Raw genomic sequence first — 25,034 nt, 5'->3', positions numbered from 1 at the left:
TGATCAATGGAATAGATGTGAGTTGTGACAGAGTATGCTTCTTTTAGGAAAAACGGTATGAAAATTGATAGCGAAGAGGAGTTACGTGTTTTACATTGATATTATGATACAAGTTCCTGCGGTGACTCTTTATTCAAAGAATGAATGTTAAAAAGGGAGGGGAAGAAGTGAATTAGAAGCATAAAACTAAAGAGAATTTGATGATAATACCGCTTCCAACTTAAAAAGATTGAGCTATTGCTTATATCCCCTGAAAGGATATCAAAACAGAAAAGCTTCAATTCATGGAGGCCATACATGGAAAACTTCTGCACTAACCTTCTTTGCTGCCAAACACTGAATTTTACTTGTGTTATGATTTTTTATTTCTTACTAGTTGTATAATTATTTGTGGAAAAATAGATGCTGAGAAATTTGTTCTAAATAAGGCAAATTCCTTTCACAATATGGTGCTTTTTGAAATTTATGTGGAGGAAGTAGATGCTTAGAATAGGCATCTTGGAAATCTGAATAACAAATGACATAAGAATCTGCATAATAAGTTCTTTGCTAGGATGGGAAAAAGACACACAAAGCTGCAATTTAAAACTCGATGAGATGCTTTGACGGGTTTGTACAACTTCTGATTAACTATTAATAAAGTAACAAGACTTGAATAAGATAATGCTAAAGAAATAGCGGTAGCAGGCGACAGTTGGTGGAAAGAGCACACTAGGGTGACCAAGATAGAGGAGGGTCATCCAGAAGTTCATTCGGAACTTCTGAGTTGTCACGATGACCAAGACAGAGGAGAGTTATTCGAAAGTTCATCCGGAACTTCTGGGTTGTCACGATGACAAAGACAGAGAAGGATCATCTGGAAGTTAATTTGAAACTTCCATGTTGTCACGATGTCAAGGATAGAGAAGGGTTATACGGAACTTCTGGTCAAAACACAGAACTTCCCGATTTACTGTTCATCAAACATTTTTCATTTATTTGTTTACTTTGCTGATAGCTTGTATGGTTTTTAGTTGATTCATACAAACTTCAAATCATGAGACCAGTTGCGTTAGCTTCGTATCAATATGAACTACATATCAAAAATGTTGAAACTCAAGAAATATTTTCTGATATTTAATTAATTAAATGTGTTTCAGCTTAATTAAATTATAATTAATTAATATAATGTTCTAAAATTATGAAACCACTTGGACAATTCATGTTATGATCAATGTTATCTAGTAAAAATAAACTTTGTTATGAAAGTGTTGTTTAAACTGTTGAAGTTCATCTAATCTTGATAGCTAGCTTAATTAAGGTCCGTTTTGAACAGTCCTTAAGTACATCATTTATACCATGATCTTTCACGCTTCAATTCAGATGATTCTTGTAGCATACCTCATTGCATCTTATTCATGCTCATCGCATTGCATGCACTCTTCTTTAGAAAACGAAAGATTAGAGTGTGACGCGGGCGTGATTGAGGACGATCAAGAGTTTATTGTTGTTGATTGTGAAGCTGAGCACCAAGACAAGCTTCTAAACATATTCTACTTTATACTTTGGATCATGTGAAGTCTAAATTAATAAATTATCGCTTATGTATGTTACGCATGTTAGCGAGTCTGTATCGAGTATGTGGGTAGAACATATATTGATGTATTACTTCTACCTTTAACTGTTAATGATCCCTATTCTTGTAGCCTTGGTATAACACTGTTGTTGTCTAACTTAAATGCTATCTGAAATGCTTAGCAATTCATAGGTACTCGATAGAAGTCGAGTGGTGGTTCGATTATTGTTCGCAAGCTTAGAGATTATTGATGTTCACAAAGATAATGATGATGTTGGGAGGTATGAGATCATGAGGATGAGGCAAGATTTGGGTGGGCGATAGGTATGGCTCGAGAACGGAGTCTCAGATGCTATAGGCTCGTCTGGATCGATTAAGCATCGATCGTTGTTACAGTTGCCTTTAGCACCTTCCGTACTTCCCTATATTTGGATAATGGACGAATGAGCCGATTATCGTACGCCATGCTGACGCTTGCCTTGCGGCCCTATGACACATAAGAGAAATAAATAAGGAGAAGTAAGGTGGCGGGAGCCGGAGGTGTCTGGAACATGCTCATGGTAACCCTAGTGCCAAGGGCTATATGTAAGTAGGTAGTTCCGAGTATGAGAATTGCTCGGTAAAGTGCCCTGGTGCCATTTGGTAACCGCTCGATTTGAATCGAAAACCAATCGAAGTGTACCAAAAACCGACCAAAATTTCTGCATTGACCACATTTCAAACGATTTTGTCAAAAACTGGTTGAATTTACCGATTTACTGAGTGCATTTCTTGAATTTCAATGAAGTTCAAGGAAAATAAAAAAAATCAGAAACAAATATGACACAAGATTTGCTAGATTTTGTTTAATCATATTATCTACTCCATGCATATATCATACATAGGGGAAAAAATTATCCTCCTACCCTTATCCCATAGAGCTAGGTCGAAACGAGCTGTTTGTACTGTGCATTCGACCCGTTCCGACCTTTTATATTTTTTTGGTATTTTTTTCGAACTATCAATATTTGAGCATATATTTTCTGTTACAAATGACTTTTTTTTTATTTTTTCACAGATGCTTTTAGGATTGTCTCTAGTTTTTTATGGAATTTTTTTTAAAAAAAAATTCAATTTGATTTTTTTGAATTCAAATACGAAAACTAGTTGCATTTCAAATTCGTACCCCACCAAATCGACCGATATTCATGACATTCGAGCGATTTTTGACGCATTTATGAACCCTGACTAATGGTGAGATCGAAACAGATCCAAGATCACTTGCTGCCTTCTTTGACAAAAGGGAAAAATGCAAAATCCCCCCCCCCCCAAACTCACTTGGATTTTGACTTGCCCCCTAAGTTGTTTTGTTGCAAAAAAAACTCCCCAAAAGTTTGACTTTGTTAAAAAAAAACCCCAAAAATTCAAAAAAAAATTAAAAAAATCACAACAAAATTCTAAGACAAACTAGAGACAATTCTAAGACCTTCTGTGAAATTTTTTTTTCAAAAATAATATCTTTTGCATCATATTTCATGGAGAGGAAGTTTGGAAAAAAAAGAAAAATATGATGCTCATTTATTAACTCATGTTATTTTAACTTTGTCATGTTTACTATTATTTTTCCTACATAAATAATTATTTAAGTAAACTAATAAAAGTGGTTTCACTAATTTTGGGGGTGTTATGGATTAGTTATGAATTAATCTATTTGCAACACATTTACTCAATCCTGCACGTTACAATAATTATTTCAAGATTTCATGTATTTTTACAAGATAGAGGATCATATAAGAAGACTAAAAAATTTTGTTTCATGATTTTTGGATTAGTAAATAATTAACTATGCATTTAACTTGAATTAATAAATGAACTGCACATTTTTCTTTTTTTTCAAACTTACTCTCCATGAAATATGATGCAAAAGATATTATTTTTGAAAACAAATTTCAAAAAAGTCTTAGAATTATCTCTAGTTTTTTTTAGAATTTTTTTGTGATTTTTTTTATTTTTTTTGAATTTTTGGGGGTGTTTTTTTAACAAAACTAAACCTTTGGGGTTGCAACAAAACGACTTTTAGGGGGAAAATCAAAATCTAAGTGACTTTTGGGGGATTTTGTATTTTTCCCTTGACAAAATTGGTCTTCTTAAGACAATTTGGTAACCAACACGTTTACATCATCTTTGGACTCTCGGAACGGATCCAATACGGTCCACAATGTCGACATTTCAATTTCCGTCTTCTTTTTGAGGAAAGCTAGCATGCCCTTCCTTCTCTTGACGCCAAAGCGTGCCGCAGTAGAAAATTTGTAGCGTTAGACGCAAGAACTTGCCGAGTATCGGCTAAACTGACTGCAAGATGGTTCCATTCCTTGGATCTGATCCAACGATGCCAGCCCTTTCACGATAGAGTGTCGACATCCATGTTGCAACTTTTTTTTTGATCGGATCCATGTTGCAACTTGCCAGCCAACATTTATTAAGATCGATGAACAAAAGAAGTAGTTTGCTACTGAACTGGGAGATCGAGAATAGTTTGAGAAATAGAAGCAAAACAAGGGAACGTCAGATGCATCGTACTGCATTTTAGGGTTGGGCAAAGGAACCGCAAACTGAAACTGAAACCGAAACCGAACCGATTTAACTATTTTTTTTTTGTTTTTGGTTTATTGTTTAGTTTTTAAAATTATTTTGTTCATTTTTTAGTTTATTTTTCGGTTTTTAGCTTTTAGAAACCAAGTTAACCTAATAAACTGAACTTATTGTGAGAATCATTGCCGTCGAACTTCCTATCTCTTAAATGCGAGACTATTTGAGTTAGAGTGTTGAACTTATTGTGAATTTGTGATGTTGCTTGTATGTATATCTACATTGCAATGCTTTGTGCTTATGTGCATGTACTCTTTTGCATCGTTAAACTATTTGAAATTGAGGCGTAGCAATACAAGCCAATTGGTTTTGATGAGCTATTTAAATTTTCACTTTAAAATCAATTGCGGTTAATTTGTCTGGTTTCTATATTTTCTCTGTTCGTTTGATTTCCAATTTTCAAAAACCAAAATTTTATAAAGCAAGATGATGTAAACCGAAATAACCACACTACTGAATGCCCATCCCTACTTACATATGAGTTTACTAGGTATTCCTTTATGAAAATTATGTAATAGTTCGGAATGCATGCACTCAAACTTTGGAAGTTTTGGCAGTCTGTCGACACAAATAATTGGATTTGGTGTGGGAAAATGATATTTGTAGTTTTGAGGTTACAAGCCTTTCTTGATACTTAGGTAAAACGGAAAATTCCAAACGGGACCTACTCAACAAAGCTGAACATCCCTATTTTTACTTTTGAAAATCAACAAATACCACTTTGATCTCTAAATTATATTATCACATATTTGTGGAAGAAGGATAACTCTTTGGTTTTGGAATTTAACTCCACTTGGTAAATAAACAATTACCTAACCTCAAATGACTTGTTAACTTGATTATACGTAGAGAATCAAGTCTTAGCTTAGATGGTTGTACCTCTTATCCGGTAGAAATCAAATCATATATTTGCTCAGCGAGATATTATAATAACTTCGTCAATCTTTAAATTCTATATCTTTGTCTCCAGTAAATACTACGTGAGTACGTGCATAAAGTGACAATATTTGTACAGGGTTTTTTAAAAACTTGATCACACAGATTCCTCGTCTGATCCTGACATTTTTCAGGAAAACAGAAAGTAAATAAAGAAGACCAGGCAACTTCGAACGTTCCAAGTCTGTGCCGGTGTCTGACCGTCCCTGCCCCCGGCAAATTATAAATACCGACCCGGACCCACGCCCCGTTCCGAAACCAGTCTCGCACGCACCACAAGCGAGGGACCCCCGGGACAGGTGGAAAAAAAGGGGCGTCTCTCTCTCTAGCTCCTCTAGCCGTCTCCGATCTTTCGTCTTCGTTGCGAAAAGGTGGAAACCTTCGCCTCCATCTCCTCCATCTCCTCGCCTTCCCTTCCCCCTTTCGCTTTTTCGCGTGGTTTTTTTTTCGGTCTCCCATCCGATCAGATCGGCGCGGGTGAGCTCCAGCCCCTCCCGATCCGGATCCGGCCCCATGGGGGCAATTTTTGGTTTGAGATTTTTTTTTTGTTTTTCCCCTTTGGTTGGTGTAGATCTGCGCTCTGATTCGGGTTGGCGAGCGCGGAGGTGGTAGGTTCGTGGTTACGCGGGGGTTTTCAGGTTAGAGTTGGATTCTGGTGCGGGGTTGCTTCGTGCGTTGCCCGATCGGTTTTGGGACTCGGTGACTTTTGATATTACGCGCGCGCTCTTGGTTGGGATTTCTCAGCTGCTCGCGCGAGATTATATTTTGGTGGAGATGGGTTTGAGGAAGTTGTTGGGGGCAAGCCTCCGAGAATTTTAGGATCGCTCGTGCGGACCTACGTGTTCCTGTGATGGTTGAAGGCTTGAGGCTGATCTTTAAGATGGCTGAATTGCTCTAGTGATTTCTCGTGGTACTAATTGTGCAATGGTTTCGCGTTAGTGCCAATTGTGAAGTGATTTCTCATGAGCTGGGCCTGTTTTTCTTTTTCACTTGTTGCTTACTTTGATCCCTTCCTGCATGATATCGGCGTTTAGGCTGTTCATTTCTGGAATATCATTTATATGTTGACATGTTGTATTGTTGATATGTTCTGTCTAATGTGTTTCTGGTGTTAAGCTTGGCTTCAAGGGTAGATTGCTTGGACTTGATAATTTTAGAATTACCAAGAGGTTTCTCATCAGGGAGTCTGGGTTGAATTATTCCTCATCACTTAACTCTTAGCTTTAGGGTCTTCTGTTCCGAAACAGAATTCGGAGATTAAGTGATATCCTGTCTCATTGACTCCATCCAGATACTTAAATCGCTTGATCTGAAGGCCAAGAGTATTAGCAAGGGTCTCGCACTCTTGCAAGAGTTAGAGCTTGGATATTGGGGTGGAGACTTGACTAGAAATCAATCTAGACAAGGGAAGAACTGTTTTTATGATAAAAATTAGGTTGCTGCTCCCTAAACTTGCTAGCATGCTAGGCTGTACTCTGATCTCACCTCACTATCAAAGTATTCAACGTGAGATCTAATCAGCATGAGGTGGCGATACAATAAAATTGAGCTATTTATGTCTGATTGAAATTGTCAATCCACCTAGCGCCTTACCAATTGCTGGCATACATGTTTAATTATTGGATCGCTACCTCATGCTGATTGGACCTTTGTTGGATAATTTCGATAGTTAAGTCAGATTATGACATATCATACAAATATTAGGAAGTCTAGAGAGTAGAGAATCCATATCATACCTGGGACATCTGGCAAGTTTAGTATTGATTGACATCATAAACTGAAACAACAAAGTGAAGTTTGGATCAGCTATGTGGGTCTGCAGTCCTGGAACCTGTGATAAGGCAATTTAAGTGCCAGGCTTGTTATGTTGAACTATGCCTATGTATTGGTGTTTGTTTCTTGTGTTGCTGATTAACATATTTAGAACTTGTAATCTGTCATTTCCAACTCTTCTTCGCAATATGCAGATAGATGTTACTGATTACAGTTTTTTTTAATTATATGCTCATTGACTAATCGTTTTGCTTAATGTATGAAAAAACAGGATCTCATCATGGCATCAAAGCGTATCCTTAAGGAACTCAAGGACCTGCAGAAAGATCCCCCCACATCATGCAGTGCAGGTTCGAGTTATTAATGGAACTATGGATTATTAGATATGATATCACTAGAAATGTACATCCTCCACTGGACACATTCCATTTCATCTGTCTTCCATATTGCCACTTTTTATGTGCTCACTCTTTCCCCATAATGTTTTAGCTTTGCATCTCATAGGACTGCAAATTTCATTTGTACATTGTTCAGGTCCTGCTGGTGAGGACATGTTTCACTGGCAAGCAACAATTATGGGGCCACCTGACAGTCCCTATGCTGGTGGCGTTTTCCTAGTGAACATTCATTTCCCGCCAGACTACCCCTTCAAACCTCCGAAGGTTAGGACATACCAGATATATCTTGTTTACATCTCACTTTTATCAAACCATGCACTCTGCCTAGCTTTGGTTACTTATAATGATTATTTGATTCTGCTGGGCTACATTCTATTAACAAGAAAGACTCAGCTGTCAGTTATTTCTTTTTTGGCACATAATCAATTATTCGTACATGATGGATTCACCTTCCTGTTGGTACATTTATCCATGGCCTACTTGTGATATTACTGTAGTCATTTCATTATCTGGCATAAAAACCATATTTCAGTTACTGCTGGTATGCATTGTACATTTTTTTCCCTGGATGCAGTGTACAGTGTACTTGTTGCTTTCAGATTTCTAACTTGGAACTCTGTTAGTGATTTGGTACACCTGAGTATGCAACTCCATCCAGATTATTTCAAATTAAACATTTAATGAGACGGAATAGAGGTTGATATGTCAAGAAAAAAGGTGTTAAAGAGTGTCAGGGATGATAGTGTATGAGTATGACATCCATCTACAGCACCTACTAATAATCTGCTTTGGTATATTTCTTTGAGGGCTGCTCTCCATCTCTTGAGCCATTCATGTTGAAGTACTTCCTAAATTGAAGTACTTTCTTGGACCGTATATTTGGTGCCATCATTCTCGTTAAGATTGCTTTTTTACGTAGATTTTTGACTCTGCTTTTTGTCCATGTTTGTTGAATGATTCTTTGTGATCTCGTTCTTTGTAGGTATCTTTCAAGACAAAGGTCTTCCATCCTAATATCAATAGCAATGGAAGCATATGCCTTGATATTCTTAAAGAACAGTGGAGCCCTGCTTTGACAATCTCTAAGGTTATCCTGATCACCTTTCTTTTCTATATGTTGATATACTTCTCCTTTCAGATTCGATCCCTGCTTAATAAGAGTAAATCTAAATACCTAGTGATACAAGTATGTTATTATGATGGGTACCACTTCCTTTGCATTGCTTCACTTAGAGGAACTTTGGCTTCTTAATCCGCACTTGTCATAAACCTCTTGTGAAGTGGAACATTAATTTTCTGATCCTTGCTGCTCCTGTGCTGTTATAGTGGTGATCATCGGCATAATATGGGGTTCTAGTGTGTTTTACTTATCAATTCGTTGCTTGCTTGGATGTTCCAGGTCTTGCTCTCCATCTGTTCCCTGCTGACTGACCCCAACCCAGATGATCCTCTTGTCCCTGAGATTGCCCACATGTACAAGACGGACCGGCCGAAGTACGAGTCGACAGCCCGCAGCTGGACACAGAAGTATGCCATGGGCTGACGGACGAATACTTCTGCAGCTGGAACCACTGACGATTCCTGTGTCGTCTCAAGAAATTGTTTATGGGTCATTGTCTCCTTCGATTTGTTGCCGGTTGTGTGTATCCCTGATCCATCTAGGATCGTATTGTAGTCGGTGTTGACCTATCATCATTACCGTCCTTAGTGAGATGGTCGGACATGCTTTTGCCTTCGCACCTATGCTTGTTGGGAAACCTTCCTTAAGGTGCGTGCTATTTGGTAAATGTTCATCAAAGACCCGCCTCTGTGGATCATTGAATGTAGGCTCAATTCATGTCATGTTATCAGAGAATGTTGAAGGGTCTAGTCTACTTGGAACTGGGTATTGGCATTGAGCAGATGAACTCTAGTACTAAAATTGTATGGCCTCAGAGCTCAGATGCTCCAGCCCTCCGAATGGACTAGCTTAGGAGGCACTTCATGAGTTCATCAAGACCTTCACGCTGATGTCATTTCATCGTGGTTTGGAGCATGTTGCTCCAAAGAATTCTAGTTTGACAGGTTCCGTCAATGGATCCAGCGTACTATACAAGTGACGAGTTTACCTCCAACTGCAAAGTAACACCAGCTTGACGCGGCACCTCATTTCGCCGGCTGCGACCGCGGCGGCGCATGTCGGAAAACCGCGTTCGCTCGTCACGCGGCGTGGCGCGGAGCAGCAGCCTGGCTCGGCTCGGTGGCCGCAGCTGCGTCAGCACAGTCTTCACCACGACTCAACGCCATGTGGGCTGGCTGTCGTGGCCTGGTTGCCAGCGGCGTGCGTGCCGCTGCGATTGCTTTGGCCAAGTACCGGCCTGTCGCCGCGCGGCCATCTGCCGGGCTACGCCGCAAGAGTGTCCGTGCCGGCTGCTCGGCACCTTCGCTTGAAGCATATAATCTGCAACAGCCAACAGAGTGGATACAATGCTGCAGGCAGGAACAGCAATTGCAGGCCTCGAATGGCAAAAAGGGTAGTCAAAAGAGGCCTGCGAATTTAGGACGTGCACGGTGGCTTTTTCTTGCGCTGCCTGTCGGTCCTCTTGAAGCTAGCCCTCTCCCAGCCGCCCCACCCGATCGCGAGTTGCACACTTGCACCCCTATTTCGACGGTTTTAGCTGCTGCTATTGACGAGAAGGGCATGTCTGCCAACGTGCTGCCACGGTTACCAAGGAGCTGCCCCGGTAATGGCGGTGGCTCGTTTCCTTCCCTAGCCCCCAGCGCCACCCCCTACACTCCCCTGCTGGGGCCCCGCCGGGGTGCCATCTCCCACAGCCGCCCGACGCGCGCGCTAGCTGCTGCGTTTGGGAGCGGAATTGTTGTTGGATTGGGTCCGATCGATCGGGAGGTAAATCCGACGTTTCTTGTTCTTGGCCTTGCAGAGGTACGAGTGTATCCTTTTCCAGTTTCTCTCCCAGCAATGTGTTCATGTTTTTTTTTCCAAGCTACCGTCAGAATGTTTACTTCGTGCATCATGTGAAAAAAGGCGTAGTTTTTTTTGCGGGGTAAAAATGGCGCAGTTGTGTTTCTCGGATTAAGTTAACCAAACTTCAAACATTTGTTCTAGCTTCATGTGGCAGTTCTAATGATCCTGGTTTATTGGTTCTCTCCTTTCTTTTTCTCTCTCTCGGGACTAGTATTGGAACTCTTGCATTCTAATTGGGTCAATGTGCTGTGCATGATTAACTGTCGTCATGCTTGTTTATTTTACACCTCCCTTGATTTTGGTATGAGTAACTTTTGTCCATGAAATCCGTTTCACCACTGTCTCTTTAATCCCAAATTGAAATGCTGAATTGCCATCCACCATCTCTATATCGAGAAATTTCAGTATTTGCCACCCAATTCGCGTGCCTCTCTGGAATTGCCATCCAATTCGCGTGCCTTTCAGAATATAACACCGGGCACGCGAATTTTTTCAGAATATGACATCCGCGCCAACACCTTTGGCGCGGAGGTGCTCTCTCCACCGGGCCAGACCATTATGCCCCTGTGTACTGTGTAATACCCGCGCCAATGACGTTGGCGCGGACCCTCCCGCGCCAAACTGCTTGGCGCGGAACATTCTCTGTAGGAACAAGTTCTTCACAGCATTCTCGAACACATAGAGGTTCCGCGCCAAGCAGTTTGGCGCGGGAGGGTCCGCGCCAACGCCATTGGCGTGGGTATTACACAGTACACAGGGGCATAATGGTCTGGCCCGGTGGAGAGAGCACCTCCGCGCCAAAGGTATTGGCGCGGATGTCATATTCTGAAAAAATTCGCGTACCCGGTGTTATATTATGAAAGGCACGCGAATTGGATGGCAATTCCAGAGAGGCACGCGAATTGGGTGGCAAATACTGAAATTTCTCCTCTATATCAGCCTATTTCTTTCTAGGGTAACCAATTTTGTGATGTATTATTTTGCCTCATTCTACCTAATCAGCATAGTTCTTTCATGTTTGGCCATCGATTACGAGCATATATTTTTGACAAATTTCGAACATCTATTAGGGTTCCATCACTTCTTTTCCCCTTTGGTTACTGTCATTGACACAAGTACTAAACTTCGTTTCTCATCATCAGAGTCCAGGGGGTCCGGACATCCTGACGAATTACCTCGAACCAATGGGGTTCTGTGGAAGCGTAAATTATCTCTTGCTACTCTAGTACAATTTTGCTCATCGCATCACGCATTACCGTTTCGTTTCCTGTGATCTGCTTGCCGATACAAACATGGTTTTGCTAAAAAAATGATATAATCATACGAAAGACTCGCCATTTCAGCTTGTAGTGGGGTTTCTGATCCAGGAACTTTGTATTATGCTTCTGTTTGCAGAGTGCTGTAGATGCTGAGGAACAGCTGGACTACAGCGCCGGAAATGTGACTATAATGACAGATCATAGGTGTTGGGAGCGGAAATTAGAAGAATCAAGTGAACTTGGGCAAACAGTAAGTAGTACTCCTTGTGACACCAGGGCAGCCGTGTGTAGGTGTATTTGACATTCCCTTGCATAATTCCTTCAGCTGTTCAGGTTAACCATGTTATTATGTCGACCTGTAGGTTGTGATAAAATTCAGCACAACTTGGTGTGGACCATGTAGGAATGCTGCTCCAGTATTCGCCGAGCTCTCTTTGAAGCATTCTGATCTTGTTTTCGTGTCAGTCGATGTAGACGAACTACCGGTACATCAGTATTCCGAATTTTGCACATTATTTTCTTCTTCATTTTTTGTACTTTGGACACATAGGAAAATGTTGAAGTTAACTGTCACAATAAAATGATTCCCCAGGAACTTGTCACGCAATTCAACATACGGGCAACCCCAACGTTCATCTTCATGAGAGGCAAGAAGGAGGTCGACAAGCTGGTCGGGGGCAACCAGGCAGATCTCGTGAAGAAGTTCGATCCATATTGCCAGGCCAGCTTAATTGAGTGATGTCCATTTCGTCTGTCAGTAGAGCATCAGAACGAGCACGGTCAACACCTGATCGGCTGAAATGGCAGCATCGCAGAATTTTGCGACCAGCTGATGAGCTCTCTGGGAAGTCTCCATCTACATAGGTTTGAGGAAGTGATCAACGGAAGTAGGATTTCTGCCTAGTATAATGTTCAGCCCAGATGCATCGGGGCATGTAAAGTTAGCTAGTGTCTGAAACTCTGCACCACATTGTTCAAGCAATCCCATACAGAACAAAAAATTGTAACACCAGTCACCAGATGCCTCCCTCTTGATCCTTCCCATGAGTGGCTATAAAGCAAAAATGCCCTTGCCATTGCTGATCATTGTATGCCACGATCTCAGCAATGCGCAATGTACCCCGATGTATCGATCAGAGGATTCCATTGATCCAATGTATATCCGGAAATGGATGGACTCTATTTGCTGAACGAGAGCTTGGACAGGACGGCCGCGGCCTGATCAGCACCCAGGAGAAAATACGGGTGCCGCAGAGCGGCGGCGGCGGAGAGCCGGCCCCGCCCGTTGGCTCCTCTCTCCGAGATGAGCTTGGTGGCGAGGTTCCAGCCCCTCCCGGAGTCGAGGTCCAGTATCTGCAAGTCGCCACCTGTTGAGGTCGTAGCCGGCGAACCTGAGCTCGGCGTTGAAGTTCTTGAGCCCCGACGCCGTCCGCAGCGTCGGTATGGCCATCTGCATCAGCACTATCCCCGCCGAGTACACGTCGAACAGGTCCGGGTTGTTGAGCTGCAAGACGCAGAGTTAGTTGTCAGTGTCTGATTAGAGCGGCAAAGCAAGAGGAGACGTGATGGTGACGACGATGACCTGCCAGAGGATGGGGGAGAGGATGGCCGCAATGGGCTCGGCCGGTGGTTGGGGTGTCTCCTCGGGGAGGACGTAGAGCTCGGGCGGGCAGTAGTCCGGGTCGAGGAGGGCGCGATCGGGGACGTAGTTCTTGCCGATGCGGAGGTCCGTGGCGGCGCCGAAGTCGATGAGCTTCACCTGCCCGCGCCGGGTGACGACGAGGTTGGAGGGCTTGATATCGCGGTGCACGATGCCCGTGCCGTGGATGCGCTTCAGCGACGTGATCAGCTGACGCATCACTTGCTTCACCACCAGCGCGCCGCGCTCCAACGTGCCGGTCGCCCTGTGCACACACTATTAATTCTGTATTTGTAATAAAAAACAATGGCCTATTAGCTCAGTTGGTTAGAGCGTCGTGCTAATAACGCGAAGGTCGCAGGTTCGAGACCTGCATGGGCCAATTCGTATTTTCTTTTTTTCAGTTTTATCTTTTTGGGCGTTTGAATTCGAAACAGAAAATTTTGGATAGTTTGGTAAACAATTGAGTTCATCGCGATGCCAATAGGCCAAATGACCAAATGCATACCTCAAACTTCCAGACGAGCCACTTGCCGCCCTAGACGAACTCCGACTTGGTCTTGTCGGCGACGAAGCTCCCGAGGAACTAGGCGCAGGACTCCGGCGCCGCCCTCGCCACGCGGTAGTTGAACCACTCCTCGTAGTCGCCGCACTCCTTCGCCCCCACCGTCCCCACCTTGATCTGAAACGATCAAATGCACATCAGCTTCTCGCCATTTCACTCGAGATCACAGCAAGCTTGCTGCTCACCTTCTTGAGTATGACCTTCTCCTTGTACCTATCGTCGAGCTGGAGGCTCGTCCTGGCCCTGCCGGACCGCTCCTCCACGACGGTGCCGTTCCGCGGCACCACGGCGCCCGCGTACACCACCCCGAAGGAGCCCAACCCGATGCGCTCGCCGACCACGAAGTCGCTCATCTTGAGGCTCCGCCGCTCCAGCGCGCTGTCCAGCGCCAGCTGCAGCGGCGCCAGCACGTACGCGTCCACGGCGCCGCTCAGCACCCCGGGACGCGCCGTCAGGTACAGCCACGTCGCCGCCAAGAAACCGAACAGCGCCCACCGTTGGGCATCTGACAGCCCCGCCGTGAGGTCGTCCAGACGGGAGAGTGCGCCGCCCGCAGCGCGTTCGTCGCCAAGCTCGCGTTCGTCGCCAAGCTCCTGATCTCGCCGGAGACGTCCTCCACCAGGAGAATTCTGACAATGGGTATCAGAGCCATTGTTGGAGTCCTGAAGCCGGTATGTTGTCTCCGACGAGGCGTCGTGGCCGTACTCCGCCGGGCACTGACAAGATGGCGACGTCCGGCAAAGGCGACGGCACCAGCGGCGGCGACAAGTTGCCGTCGCGCTCGCCAACGCCTCGCCCGAGCCGTTCCCCTGTGCGCCGCTCGCGCACCCGGGATGCAAGACGTCCGCGGGAAGTCGTCGTTGAGCGGGTCATCAGGGAGACGGGCGGCGCGAGCAGCTGGCCGCAGCTGACGAAGACGAACTACAACGAGTGGTCCCTGCTCATGAAGTTGAAGCTGCAGGCGCGCAATCTCTGGGACGCCGTCGAGCACGACGACACTGAGTTCCACGACGATCGTACTGCGCTGCACGCTATCTGCAGCGCGATGCCGCCCGAGATGATCTCCACGCTCGTGACCAAGGAGTCGGTGAAGGAAGCGTGGGAGGCCATCAAGACGCTCCGCATCGGCGACGATCGAGTGCGGAAGGCGACCACGCAAAACCTCTGCGTCGAGTACGAGGCAATCGCGCTCCGCGACGGAGAGGTGATCGAGGACTTCGCCATGCGTCTGACGGGAATCGTCCAGCGGCTGGCGACGCTCGGTGATCCTGAGGTTGATCACAAGGTGGTTGCCAAGTACCTCCGCGTCGTCCGCCCGAGGTACAAACAACTTGTCATCTCCATTGAAACCCTTCTCGACATCTCTCAACTCTCGATCGAGGAGGTGACGGGAAGGCTGAAGGCGGCGGACGACGTCAAGCCCTCCCCGCAGCAAATCGCTGGCGGCAAACTGCTGCTCACGGAGGAGCAGTGGGTCGAGCGGTACAAGAAGAAAGACCAGGAGTCTAGCTGTGGCAGCTCCGGCTACGGTGGCCGCGGCAAGCGACGCGGCAAGGGTCGCGGACGTGGCGCCGGCGGCAACGCTGACTCGCGGGCCGGCTCGAACACGGGCCGTCCCAACCCCGACGACATCTGCAAGAACTGCGGCAAGAAAGGCCACTGGGCCAAGGTTTGCCGCGGCAAGAAGAGGGAGGAGCAAGTTCACGTGGCTCAGGACGACGAGCCCACTCTTCTTCTTGCTCTCGGGGCGATCCACGATGATGGGTCTGAATCCCTCATCCATGTGCCGCCACCGCTTCCCATCTAGACGCTGCCGCCGGCGACCCATGATGCCGGCGCACTCGAGCTCGTCGAGGAGAAGGTCCTCGTCGCTTTCGACGCATCGGAGGACCGGGACCCAAAGTGCTAGGTCCTGGACACCGGCGCGTCCAACCACATGTTGGGGTCCCGGGCGGCATTCTCCAACCTCGACATCGGCGTCACCGGGACAGTGCGGTTCGGCGACGGATCTGTCGCGCGGATCCAGGGGAGCGACACCGTGCTCTTCTCGTGCAAGAAAGGCAAACACCGCGCCCTCCCCAACGTCTACTTCTTGCCGCGCCTCACCACCAACATCATCTCCGTTGGACAGCTCGATGAAGGCGGGTACCAGGTGCTGGTGGAGGACGGTGTGATGTGCATCCGCGACGAGGAGCACTGCCTGCTCGCGAAGATCCATCGCAGCCCGGGCCGGCTGTATGTGCTCGACATCAACATTGCACACCCAGTCTGTCTGGCGGCGCGCGTCGATGAGGACGCCTGGGTGTGGCACACTCGGTTCGGCCACCTCCACTTTGCAGCGCTGCGCAGGATGGCAAAAGAGGGGCTGGTACGTGGTCTGTCCCTGCTCACTCAGGTCGAGCAGGTGTGCGAGGCCTACCTCGCCGGCAAGCACCGGCGTGCGCCATTCCCTCAGCGGGCGCTTGGGCAATCGACCGAGGTGCTCCAGCTCCTCCACGGCGACCTCTACGGGCCTATTTCGCCGGCGACACCAAGTGGGAACCAGTACTTCCTCCTCCTCATTGATGACTTCTCGCGTTACATGTGGGTCTCGCTGTTGTCTTCCAAGGACGCCGCCGCGACGGCGATCAAACACATCCAGGCAGCCGCCGAGCGCAAGACCGGGAAGAGGCTGGGTGCCCTCCGCACAGATCGTGGAGGAGAGTTTGCAGCTGCAGACTTCGTGGAGTACTGCGCCGAGCTCGGCGTGCGACACGAACTCACGGCGCCGTACGCGCCGCAACAGAACGGTGTCGTGGAGCGCTGCAACCAGTTTGTCGTGGGCACGGCGCGCAGCATGCTCAAGGCGAAGGGTTCCCAGGTGTGTTCTGGGGGGAGGCCGTCACGATGGCAGTCTACCTCCTCAACCGGTCGTCGTCAAAGAGCATCGGCGGCAAGACGCTGTACGAGCTGTGGACCGGGAGCCCGCCGGGGGTGCAACATCTCCAGACTTTCGGGTGTGTCTCCCACGTCAAGGTGACCACGCCGAACTTGAAGAAGCTCGACGACCGCAGCAGCCGGATGGTCTTCGTTGGCTACGAACCGGGATCTAAGGCATACCGCGTCTACGATCCCACGACCCGGCGCGTCCACATCAGTCGCGATGTCGTGTTCGAGGAGGCGGCGCAGTGGACCTGGTCCGGCGACCACGGCGGCGAGGCTGGAGACTTCGTCATCGAGGAGCCGACACCAGTGCAGTCCGAAGTGATCACCACCAAGTCGACGCCCGCGCGCGCACCGGCATCGCCCACAGCGTCTAGTTCAGCGTCGCCAGCATCATCTCCCATGACGCCAGGATCGACTTCGTCCTGGTCACTGGTGGACTCGCCTGTGCCTGGCACTGGGAGCTCGACGCCGAGCCCGCAGGTGCACCAGGGCTTGGTGCCGATCGAGTTTGTCTCACCTCTGACCAGCGGGGCCAGCGAGCTACTGGATGTTGATCATGACGACGAGGCCCCACTGCGGTTCCGCGACATCGGCAATGTGCTGGGGCCGGCCACGCAGCCCGGGCTCACTGCACGGGACTTGGAGGAGCGACTCCTGCTGGCAAGCGACGCCGAGCCGGCGACGTTCGCGGAGGCGCTTCAACATGAGTGCTGGCGTCACACGATGCTCGACGAGATGATATCAATCGAGGCGAACAACACCTGGGAGCTGGTCGAGCGGCCACCACGATCACACCTGATTGGCCTCAAGTGGGTCTACAAGACCAAGAAGGACGCAGCAGGGCTCGTCACCAAGCACAAGGCCCGGCTCATCGCGAAGGGGTACGTGCAGCGCCAAGGAATCGACTACGACGAGGTCTTCGCACCGGTGTTAAGGCTTGAGTCCGTGCGGTTGCTGCTGGCCCACACCGCGAGCGAAGGCTGGGCGGTGCACCACATGGATGTCAAGTCTACCTTCCTCAACGGTGAGCTGTAGGAGGAAGTCTACGTCGAGCAGCCACCTGGGTTCGTATTTAAGGGGCAAGAACAGAAGGTACTCCACCTTGTCAAAGCTCTTTACGGATTTCGGCAGGCTCCGCGGGCGTGGTACTCTAAGCTGGACACTTCGCTACTCAAGCTCGGTTTCCACCGGAGCGCCTCCGAGCATGCTGTCTATCTCCACGGAGAGGGCGCACGCCGCCTTGTCGTGGGAGTGTACGTCGACGACCTTGTGATCACCGGCGCCAACAAGGTCGACATCGACAACTTCAAGATGGAGATGAAGGCTACGTTCAAGATGAGCGACTTGGGCCTGCTTCGTTACTACCTCAGCCTTGAGGTAACACAAACGGAGACCGGGATCACCGTCAGCCAGAGTGCCTACGCAGCCAAGATCCTTGAAGGTGCAGGCATGACTGGGTGCAACCTGAGCCAAATCCCGATGGAGCCTCGGCTGAAATTCAGTAAGATGAGCACTGCCTCTACTGTTAATGCCACCCATTACAGAAGCATCATTGGCTCCCTCCGCTACCTGGTGAATTCAAGACCAGACTTAGCGTTCTCAGTGGGCTACATCAGCCGGTTCATGGAGAAACCAACCACTGAGCACATGGCAGCCGTGAAGAGGGTGTTGAGGTATGTTGCTGGCACTTTGCACTTTGGCTGTCAGTTCAAGAGGAAGAAGCAGGCACAGCTCGTTGGCTACAGCGACAGTGACCTTGCCGGCGACATAGACACGCGGAAGAGCACCACTGGCGTCCTCTTCTTCCTCAGCAGCAACATCATCACCTGGCAATCTCAGAAGCAGAAGGTTGTGGCCCTGTCCTCATGTGAAGCTGAGTACATCGCCGCGACGACAGCAGCTTGCCAGGGGGTTTGGTTGGCGCGGCTTCTTGCAGAGCTCAAAGGCGAGAAGGCCGGTGCCATCACACTGAAGATCGACAACCAGTCCGCCATCCAGCTCAGTAAGAACCCTGTGTTCCATGATCGCAGCAAACATATCGATGTCAGATACCATTACATTCGAGAATGCATCGAGGAGGACAGGGTGAAGATTGAGTCCATTGGGACTGCTGAGCAACTGGCGGACGTTCCGACCAAGGCCCTGGGACGAGAACGCTTCTGCAAATTGCGTTCTAAGATCGGGGTTACTGATGTACAACACATGCGCAAGGATTAGGAGGAGATTTTGTTGGATAATCCTCGCGCATGTTAGTTAGGATTGCATGTTTCCTTTTCTGCCGAATGCACGCACGTGAGCTCTGGGTTGTGGACGCCGCGCGCACGTAGGAGGCCGTGGCAAGAATCGCTCGCTATCACGCCTGGATTCGTGGCCGGGAACGCGTCGTGGAGCGTGGGGATAGACGCGCTCTTCGCGCGATGTGGTGACTGTCGTGTGTCTGTTGTAATCGCAAATAAAAGGAGAAGAATATATTAGAAAACGCTGCCGCTTCAATCGCAGCACCAAAACCGTGTTCCAAGTGTTCGCGTTGAGTTTTGTGTCTGTGTTCATCTTCCTTGAGCTCGCGTTCGTCGCCAAGCTCCTGATCTCGCCGGAGACGTTCTCCACCAGGATAATTCTGACAACGAGGTCATCCGGGGTGGTGCCCGAGCCGTCACTAGCCGCGTCGCTGGCCGCCTGGTCGGACGGGTCCACCTGCAGCGCGCTCTTAAGCTTGTCCAGAATGGCCACCCAGCCATCGTCCTCTCCGACGCCGGTGGCGCCGCACCTGATGCTCGGTCTCTGGGCATGGGGCTTGGCACCGAACGGGTGGAGGAGAGTGGGGTACTTCTTTGTGAGGGTGGCGGGAGGTAGGAGGGAGGCGGCCATGGCGAGGAGTGGGCTCTCATCCCATGGGAGGCGCAGGCAGCCGAGCACGCGGAGCACGCGGGAGACAGCCAGACAGGAGGGTGCGCGTCGAGTAGGGAGTTGAGGTTGCAAGATGTGCTACGTGGCAGGCAGGGGCTTGTAACGTTCGTTATCCAGATGGGAGATGGGCCAACGAAAAGAACAGATGGGAGATGCCATATTTCTTGGAGGAAAAAGTTCAATTTATCCTGTTAAACTATTGGTCAAATTTGAAAGACCACCGTAATCTAGATATTACCTCTATTTTGGTTTACTCAACACAACTTTTAACTGTAATAATTTTGATCTTACATTTTTTTCTAAAACAAGTTACAAATAATTAAAAGTATACAATACTAATGAAGTGCATTTCATAATGAATCTAATGATATGAAAGTTCTAGATATTTATAAACTTTTCATAGGAAAAAATATAAGGTTAAAATTGCTACAGTAAAAAAACTAGTGACAAGTAAACGAATACAGAGACCTCCAAAAATAGAACCCTTTATGTTTGGAAACCGGATGTGAAACCCCCTTGTGTCTAAGGTGATGCATAAATCCCGTTTTCGAATCCATGCCGGACGTTGAGTTGGACCGCACATTTAGCTATAAGATGGGATGCTGGACGAAAAGAGAAAGAGAGAGGGAAGATTGGGGAGGGAAGTGAAGGAGAGGGCCATGGCGCACTCGAGGAGCTCAGCTGTGTTGGCTGGATCCGGCTTTGGTTGCTCGTCTGGTGGGTCTCACCGACAGTAGGAAGGGGGTAGCTCGGTGTCACCCATCCAGTTCAAAGAAGGGCTGCTGCAGTACAAGCCTGTCGTGCTGTGTAGATGCAAGGCAAAGGCAGCACAGTGGATCTTGTGGTGTGACGACAACCCTGAGCGTTGGTACCTTAAGTGCTGGGGTGAGTACATCTGGTGGTCTTGTCATGTGGGGTGTTCAAATTTAGGGATTTAGGGTTTGTGTTCTTCCATGATCAAATTGAGCTTGATTTCTTGCAGGGTGGGGGATGCAATTTCTTCTCTTGGTACAATGGTGTGACCTTGGATTTTTTGTAGCAATTGCTGTTGGATTTGCGCAATAGTGTGAGGGCTCTGAAGATGGAAAGAGAGGAGCTGAGACATGCACTTGAAGATGCTAGGATGAAATAGGATGGAGCTGAATGCAGTTGGATGCGAGGAGGAAGAAGGTGATACTGAAGTTCTCCATGTTAGACTTTGTAGGGTAGAGAAACATGCATCTGTGTTTATTTTTGTGTTATTGACATGTCTTGTTGTTTGGCAATGGTGTCATCTAATTGTAACATCTGAAAGCTGCAATGGATGCCTTGAGCTGATGGAGTGAATTGATCTAGTAGTTCGAGTGATTTGTGTCGAAATGGAATGAATTGAGCTGATGGAGTACACAATTTCCAATGGTTAAGAACAAGACATCAGTCATGCATTATATAAATTGTTCACAAGTTGGCCATAAATCATGCATTACATCAATTGTTCACAAATAAGCCATAAGTCTGGCTTCATAGACATTGTTCACACACATAGGATATAAGTCTGGCATTACAAACATTGTTCATAACAATAGTAGACAACTAGTTTCATCACAACATTACACAAAATCATCACAATTTAGCAGAGTCATATGGAAGTAGAATTAATGGCCCTAAGGTTGTAGCTGGAAGTCTTGGAATCGGCTTCCTACATGTTGGCTTATGAGCAGAAGCACTAGCTGAAGCTGTCCCAGACTTGATGATGATGGATACACTAAAATTTGCTTCTGATCTTGGCACACTGGTGTGGAGGTTGACAGTAGCTGACCCAACAGCATATGTGGTCACCTTTGCCTTAGCAAGAGACCTGACCATGTTCCTTGGTTTCGTAGATTGCTAAAAGGTACCAAAGTTATGGTCAAACATGATATAGTGTAAGGAAATTAACTTGAAGACATGCATATTTACCTTCGGTGGTTTCCCAGGTGAAGGTGCCTTTCTTTTCCTTGTGTTAGCAAAACTCAATTGTGTTCGAGACACCACTGCCATGTCATTGGGAGCAGGCTGGATCAAAGTGTTACTTCTCTGTGACTATGCAGAACTTTCTTGTGTGTTAGATCCATTTCTCTTCTCACATGTGGATCTGTTATGACCAACACCCTTGCACTTTCTGCATCTGATGACTGTCCCAACCTTTAAAAATTTTGTGGCATTGGGCTTTTCTGTTGTCTCTCTTCTCCTTTATGTCCTAGGTCTATCAAGACATCCTAACATAGCCAAGAGCTTTGAGCTAAGGCATATCAGAATCTGGCCACCCTCTCATACCCTTCATTGGATTAAGGCAGTAATATATGTTTTCCTAATTTCTTCCACTGTGTAGTAGTTGGCAACATAATCATCTAGGGTATTGGTCTTAAAGAAAATAAAAAAATTGCATGGGGGCAAGGCAATCTAGACAATCGCCAATACCTACATGAGCACTCTCTTTTCTGTAAGTCTACTATGAACCTATTTTCATGATGCTTTACTTCAAATTGATTTTTCCCATTACTGATTGCAAGGCAGAACCTTGATTCAATGATGTACACGTTTAACTTCCTTAAGATATTTTGTTTGTTAGCCACCTACCTGACTTAGTTCTCATCTCATGGATCTTGGCCATCACTTTTCTTCTAATTTTCTCTAACATAGTGATCATGGGGAAGAACCTTACCTCAACTATTCATTTATTGATGAATCACACATATTATTATGTACAGAGTCACATATTAGAACCTAATCTAAACTAGGCTTTGCTCCAATGTTGTGGATGAGTATTCATGATAGCCTGAGCTCCTGCCCTAGTGACTTGAGCCAATCTTTCCCTTGTAGGTTGAATAATATAATGGAAGGTGCCTTTGCACATTTCCAAAACCTCTTTTGCCACTCACTGTCTCTGATCTGCTTCTTCCAGTTGACATAGATATGCCTAGCATAATTTTTGTGTTTAGCCAAAGGGGACCATTTATACACATATGCTAGAATTCCCTGCAGAACCAAATAATAAAAATCCATGATTAAATCATGTAACACAATTGAATAAATATTCTGTTGAAGCACATACCTTCTGTTGATCTGATATGAACACCCATTCTTTTTCCATTCTCAACTTGAAGATCTCTGAGCAGTAGGTCACAGAATCAGTCCCAAGAGTCATTGATTTCTTTCTCCACTACTGCCCATGAAACATGATACATTTGATTGTTGGCATTCCTCCCTAATGCACATAACAATTCACCATTTGTGGATCCCTTGAAAAAGCAGCCATAAAGCCCTATTATCCTTCTACAGCCAGCTAGGAAGCCTTTCTTGCAAGCATCCAGGCATATGTACATCCTTTGAAACACTAGTGGCTCCATATCTGGCTCCTTTATCATTATGACTGTACTTCCATAGTTACTCCTCAACAACTCTAGCTGGTAGTCATACAACCTTTGGTACTGGCCCTTGGTTGCATCCAAAGCCTTCTGCATCACTATTGATTTTTCCCTCTTCAACTTTGACAAGCTCACATCAGCAATCATATCTTCTTGGACAACTATCTTCATGCTACTGAGTTTCCACATGGGGTTAGCCATAGTGAACTTCTCATACTTATTAGCTATCCTTCTAGAAGTAACATGTTTGTTATCCCTTCTTGGAGGGCATGCATGCTCATCTCTCAAAGTAGCTATCCGCAAACTGTCAGTCCTTGAGTTTGTTGAAAGCAAACATACCTAGGGACAGTCTGCCCAATCACACTTTGCCCTCACCGTCCCTGGCTCATCCTTCACAAAATTAATGACCCTCCTCTCATCCAAAGCATACTTGATAATTACTTTCTTGAACTGCTTCTTGGCACTGAACTTCATGTCTAAGCTAAATATGGGCACTGCATTCTTCTTGTTAAACCTTGGGTATCCATCATCCCTTTTCCTAATATGCCCTTCACTGTCCACCTCTTCCAAATACATTTCTTCATCACTAGAGTCCTCATATGGGGTACCATTCCCATCATCATCAATTTCTATGCTTACAGAACCAGTTGTATTTCGTGTAAATTCCTCTAGCACAACATCATCTAAATCTGCAGCTTGGCCATTCTTCATTTGCCTCTTCAACCTTCTGAATTTCTTCAAAATATCATCTACCTCCTCATCTGCATCTGATGCCCGTGCATCTCTTGGCATGTACTCACTATCTGAGCTTTTGTCTTCAGCTACCTCATCATTTTCTTATGCAACTTTTTCCACTACTTCCTTCCCCATCTTGCTTGGGCTACTATAAAACTCCTTCAGCATCTTTATCTCCTTCTCTATCTTATCTTTGCTTTTAGTAGGGCACACAACAATATTACATACAATCTCTATTTCTTCTACCACATCATCACTTTCATTTGATTTTCCCTCAGACATCTCTTCCATTTCATCCTCAAAGTCACTGGCCTCAACACCTCGGCCCTCATCCTCATCTAACAGTACTTGCACAAATACATCTTCTACATATATATCAGCAACCCCTCCTTCCACAATGCACTCGGACATATACTAACAACCCTTATCATCTACCAATATTTGAAGGCCATCATGAAGTTCATTACTAGAAAATAACCAATGCAACAAGGTGCTCTCAACAACATTGCAATGGTCTCTAAGGTAGCCTACAATCTCAGACCACAGAATCTTATCTCTCTCTATGTAAGACATAGCCTCTCTGCCTCCTACATAGTGCACATCCTTTCCATGGAGCAAGAACTCCCTATCCAAGTGAAATCGAACTAGGAGCATGGCGCAAACATCAATTTCAAGCTACCCTATGACAAAATCAAGGAATCACCAACCACACTGTCACATCCCAAATTCTTAATCACGCAATTAAGCATAATCATGCTTTTTAAGCATTATATTTAAATTTGCGTAATTATAAATCGGAATACTAATGCAATTTGTTTGAGATCATTTGGATGAGAGAAATGAATTCGGGAGAGAAAAGAATTAAAGTCGCAGTTAAAACGGATCTCTTTCTCTCTAACATGTGGGACCCACCCGGCCCCACACCTCACCCACTCCAACCACTCAAGTGGGCAGCCCCCACCTGCTCCCTCTCTCTCCTCCCTCACTCCCACCATGCAGCAGGAGCTGCTGGTCTTCCTCTCCCCTTCCCCACTCAAGCTCTCACTCCCTCTCTCCATTTTCTTCCAAAATCCGAGCTCAAGAGAGGGATTGAAGGTATGCATGTGGTACCATTGCATTCTAGAGCTCATAAACTACTCATCCATCCAATTCATTTTTGTTTTCTCGAAAGATTCGAACCGGATTTGTTATCTTTTGGTGTTCTTGGTTGAAGCACAAGGAACACCGGAGTTCATCGATTTCCCTCCATTTCCTCCACTTCCCGGCGGTCACCCAGCTCCTCTAGCATCTTGAGTAAGTCTCTTAGGCTTCCCATGGTAAGAATTCGTGGTTTGATTGATCAATTTCAAGTTTTAGCAAAGTT

At 46.5% G+C, this 25,034-nt stretch overlaps 2 protein-coding genes, 1 non-coding gene and 1 pseudogene across 5 annotated transcripts; 3 read left to right on the top strand and 1 right to left on the bottom strand.

Moving 5' to 3' along the window:
* The first annotated feature begins 5,377 nt into the window (after positions 1-5,377).
* LOC133929085 (ubiquitin-conjugating enzyme E2 11) lies at positions 5,378-9,159 on the top strand. 3 transcript variants are annotated; one of them, XM_062375679.1, is made up of 5 exons: positions 5,378-5,490; positions 7,164-7,242; positions 7,427-7,554; positions 8,273-8,377; positions 8,690-9,159. In XM_062375679.1, the coding sequence occupies exons 2-5, from the start codon at positions 7,173-7,175 to the stop codon at positions 8,831-8,833; spliced, it is 447 nt and encodes a 148-aa protein (XP_062231663.1). In that variant the 5' UTR covers positions 5,378-5,490; positions 7,164-7,172; the 3' UTR covers positions 8,834-9,159. The 3 variants fall into 3 exon arrangements, with proteins under 3 accessions (XP_062231663.1, XP_062231667.1, XP_062231666.1); XM_062375683.1 differs by having other exon boundaries at positions 5,386-5,596; XM_062375682.1 differs by lacking the exon at positions 5,378-5,490 and adding an exon at positions 5,902-6,029.
* Positions 9,160-9,294: 135 nt separating this feature from the next.
* LOC133929084 (uncharacterized) lies at positions 9,295-12,253 on the top strand. Its single transcript, XM_062375678.1, has 5 exons — positions 9,295-10,213; positions 11,398-11,457; positions 11,651-11,764; positions 11,877-11,999; positions 12,107-12,253. The coding sequence occupies exons 1-5, from the start codon at positions 9,575-9,577 to the stop codon at positions 12,251-12,253; spliced, it is 1,083 nt and encodes a 360-aa protein (XP_062231662.1). The 5' UTR covers positions 9,295-9,574.
* A 202-nt stretch (positions 12,254-12,455) lies between these two features.
* On the bottom strand, positions 12,456-14,370 carry LOC133928138 (serine/threonine-protein kinase STN8, chloroplastic-like; annotated as a pseudogene).
* On the top strand, positions 13,462-13,535 carry TRNAI-AAU (transfer RNA isoleucine (anticodon AAU)). Its single transcript has one exon. It is a non-coding gene; the product is annotated as a tRNA-Ile (tRNA).
* Positions 14,371-25,034: the final 10,664 nt, after the last annotated feature.

Source organism: Phragmites australis, chromosome 9, assembly GCF_958298935.1.
Source record: "Phragmites australis chromosome 9, lpPhrAust1.1, whole genome shotgun sequence".
NCBI classification, from domain to species: Eukaryota; Viridiplantae; Streptophyta; class Magnoliopsida; order Poales; family Poaceae; genus Phragmites; species Phragmites australis.
This window is presented reverse-complemented; position numbering and strand designations above follow the sequence as displayed.

Excerpts from the sequence above, each read along its gene's own strand:
- LOC133929085 (XM_062375679.1), top strand. The coding sequence starts at position 7,173 with ATGGCATCAAAGCGTATCCTTAAGGAACTCAAGGACCTGCAGAAAGAT. Across the intron at positions 7,243-7,426 it reads CCCCACATCATGCAGTGCAG|GTCCTGCTGGTGAGGACATG; the intron begins GTTCGAGTTATT and ends TACATTGTTCAG. Across the intron at positions 8,378-8,689 it reads CTGCTTTGACAATCTCTAAG|GTCTTGCTCTCCATCTGTTC; the intron begins GTTATCCTGATC and ends TGGATGTTCCAG.
- LOC133929084 (XM_062375678.1), top strand. The coding sequence starts at position 9,575 with ATGTGGGCTGGCTGTCGTGGCCTGGTTGCCAGCGGCGTGCGTGCCGCT. Across the intron at positions 10,214-11,397 it reads TTGTTCTTGGCCTTGCAGAG|AGTCCAGGGGGTCCGGACAT; the intron begins GTACGAGTGTAT and ends TCTCATCATCAG. Across the intron at positions 11,458-11,650 it reads CAATGGGGTTCTGTGGAAGC|AGTGCTGTAGATGCTGAGGA; the intron begins GTAAATTATCTC and ends TTCTGTTTGCAG.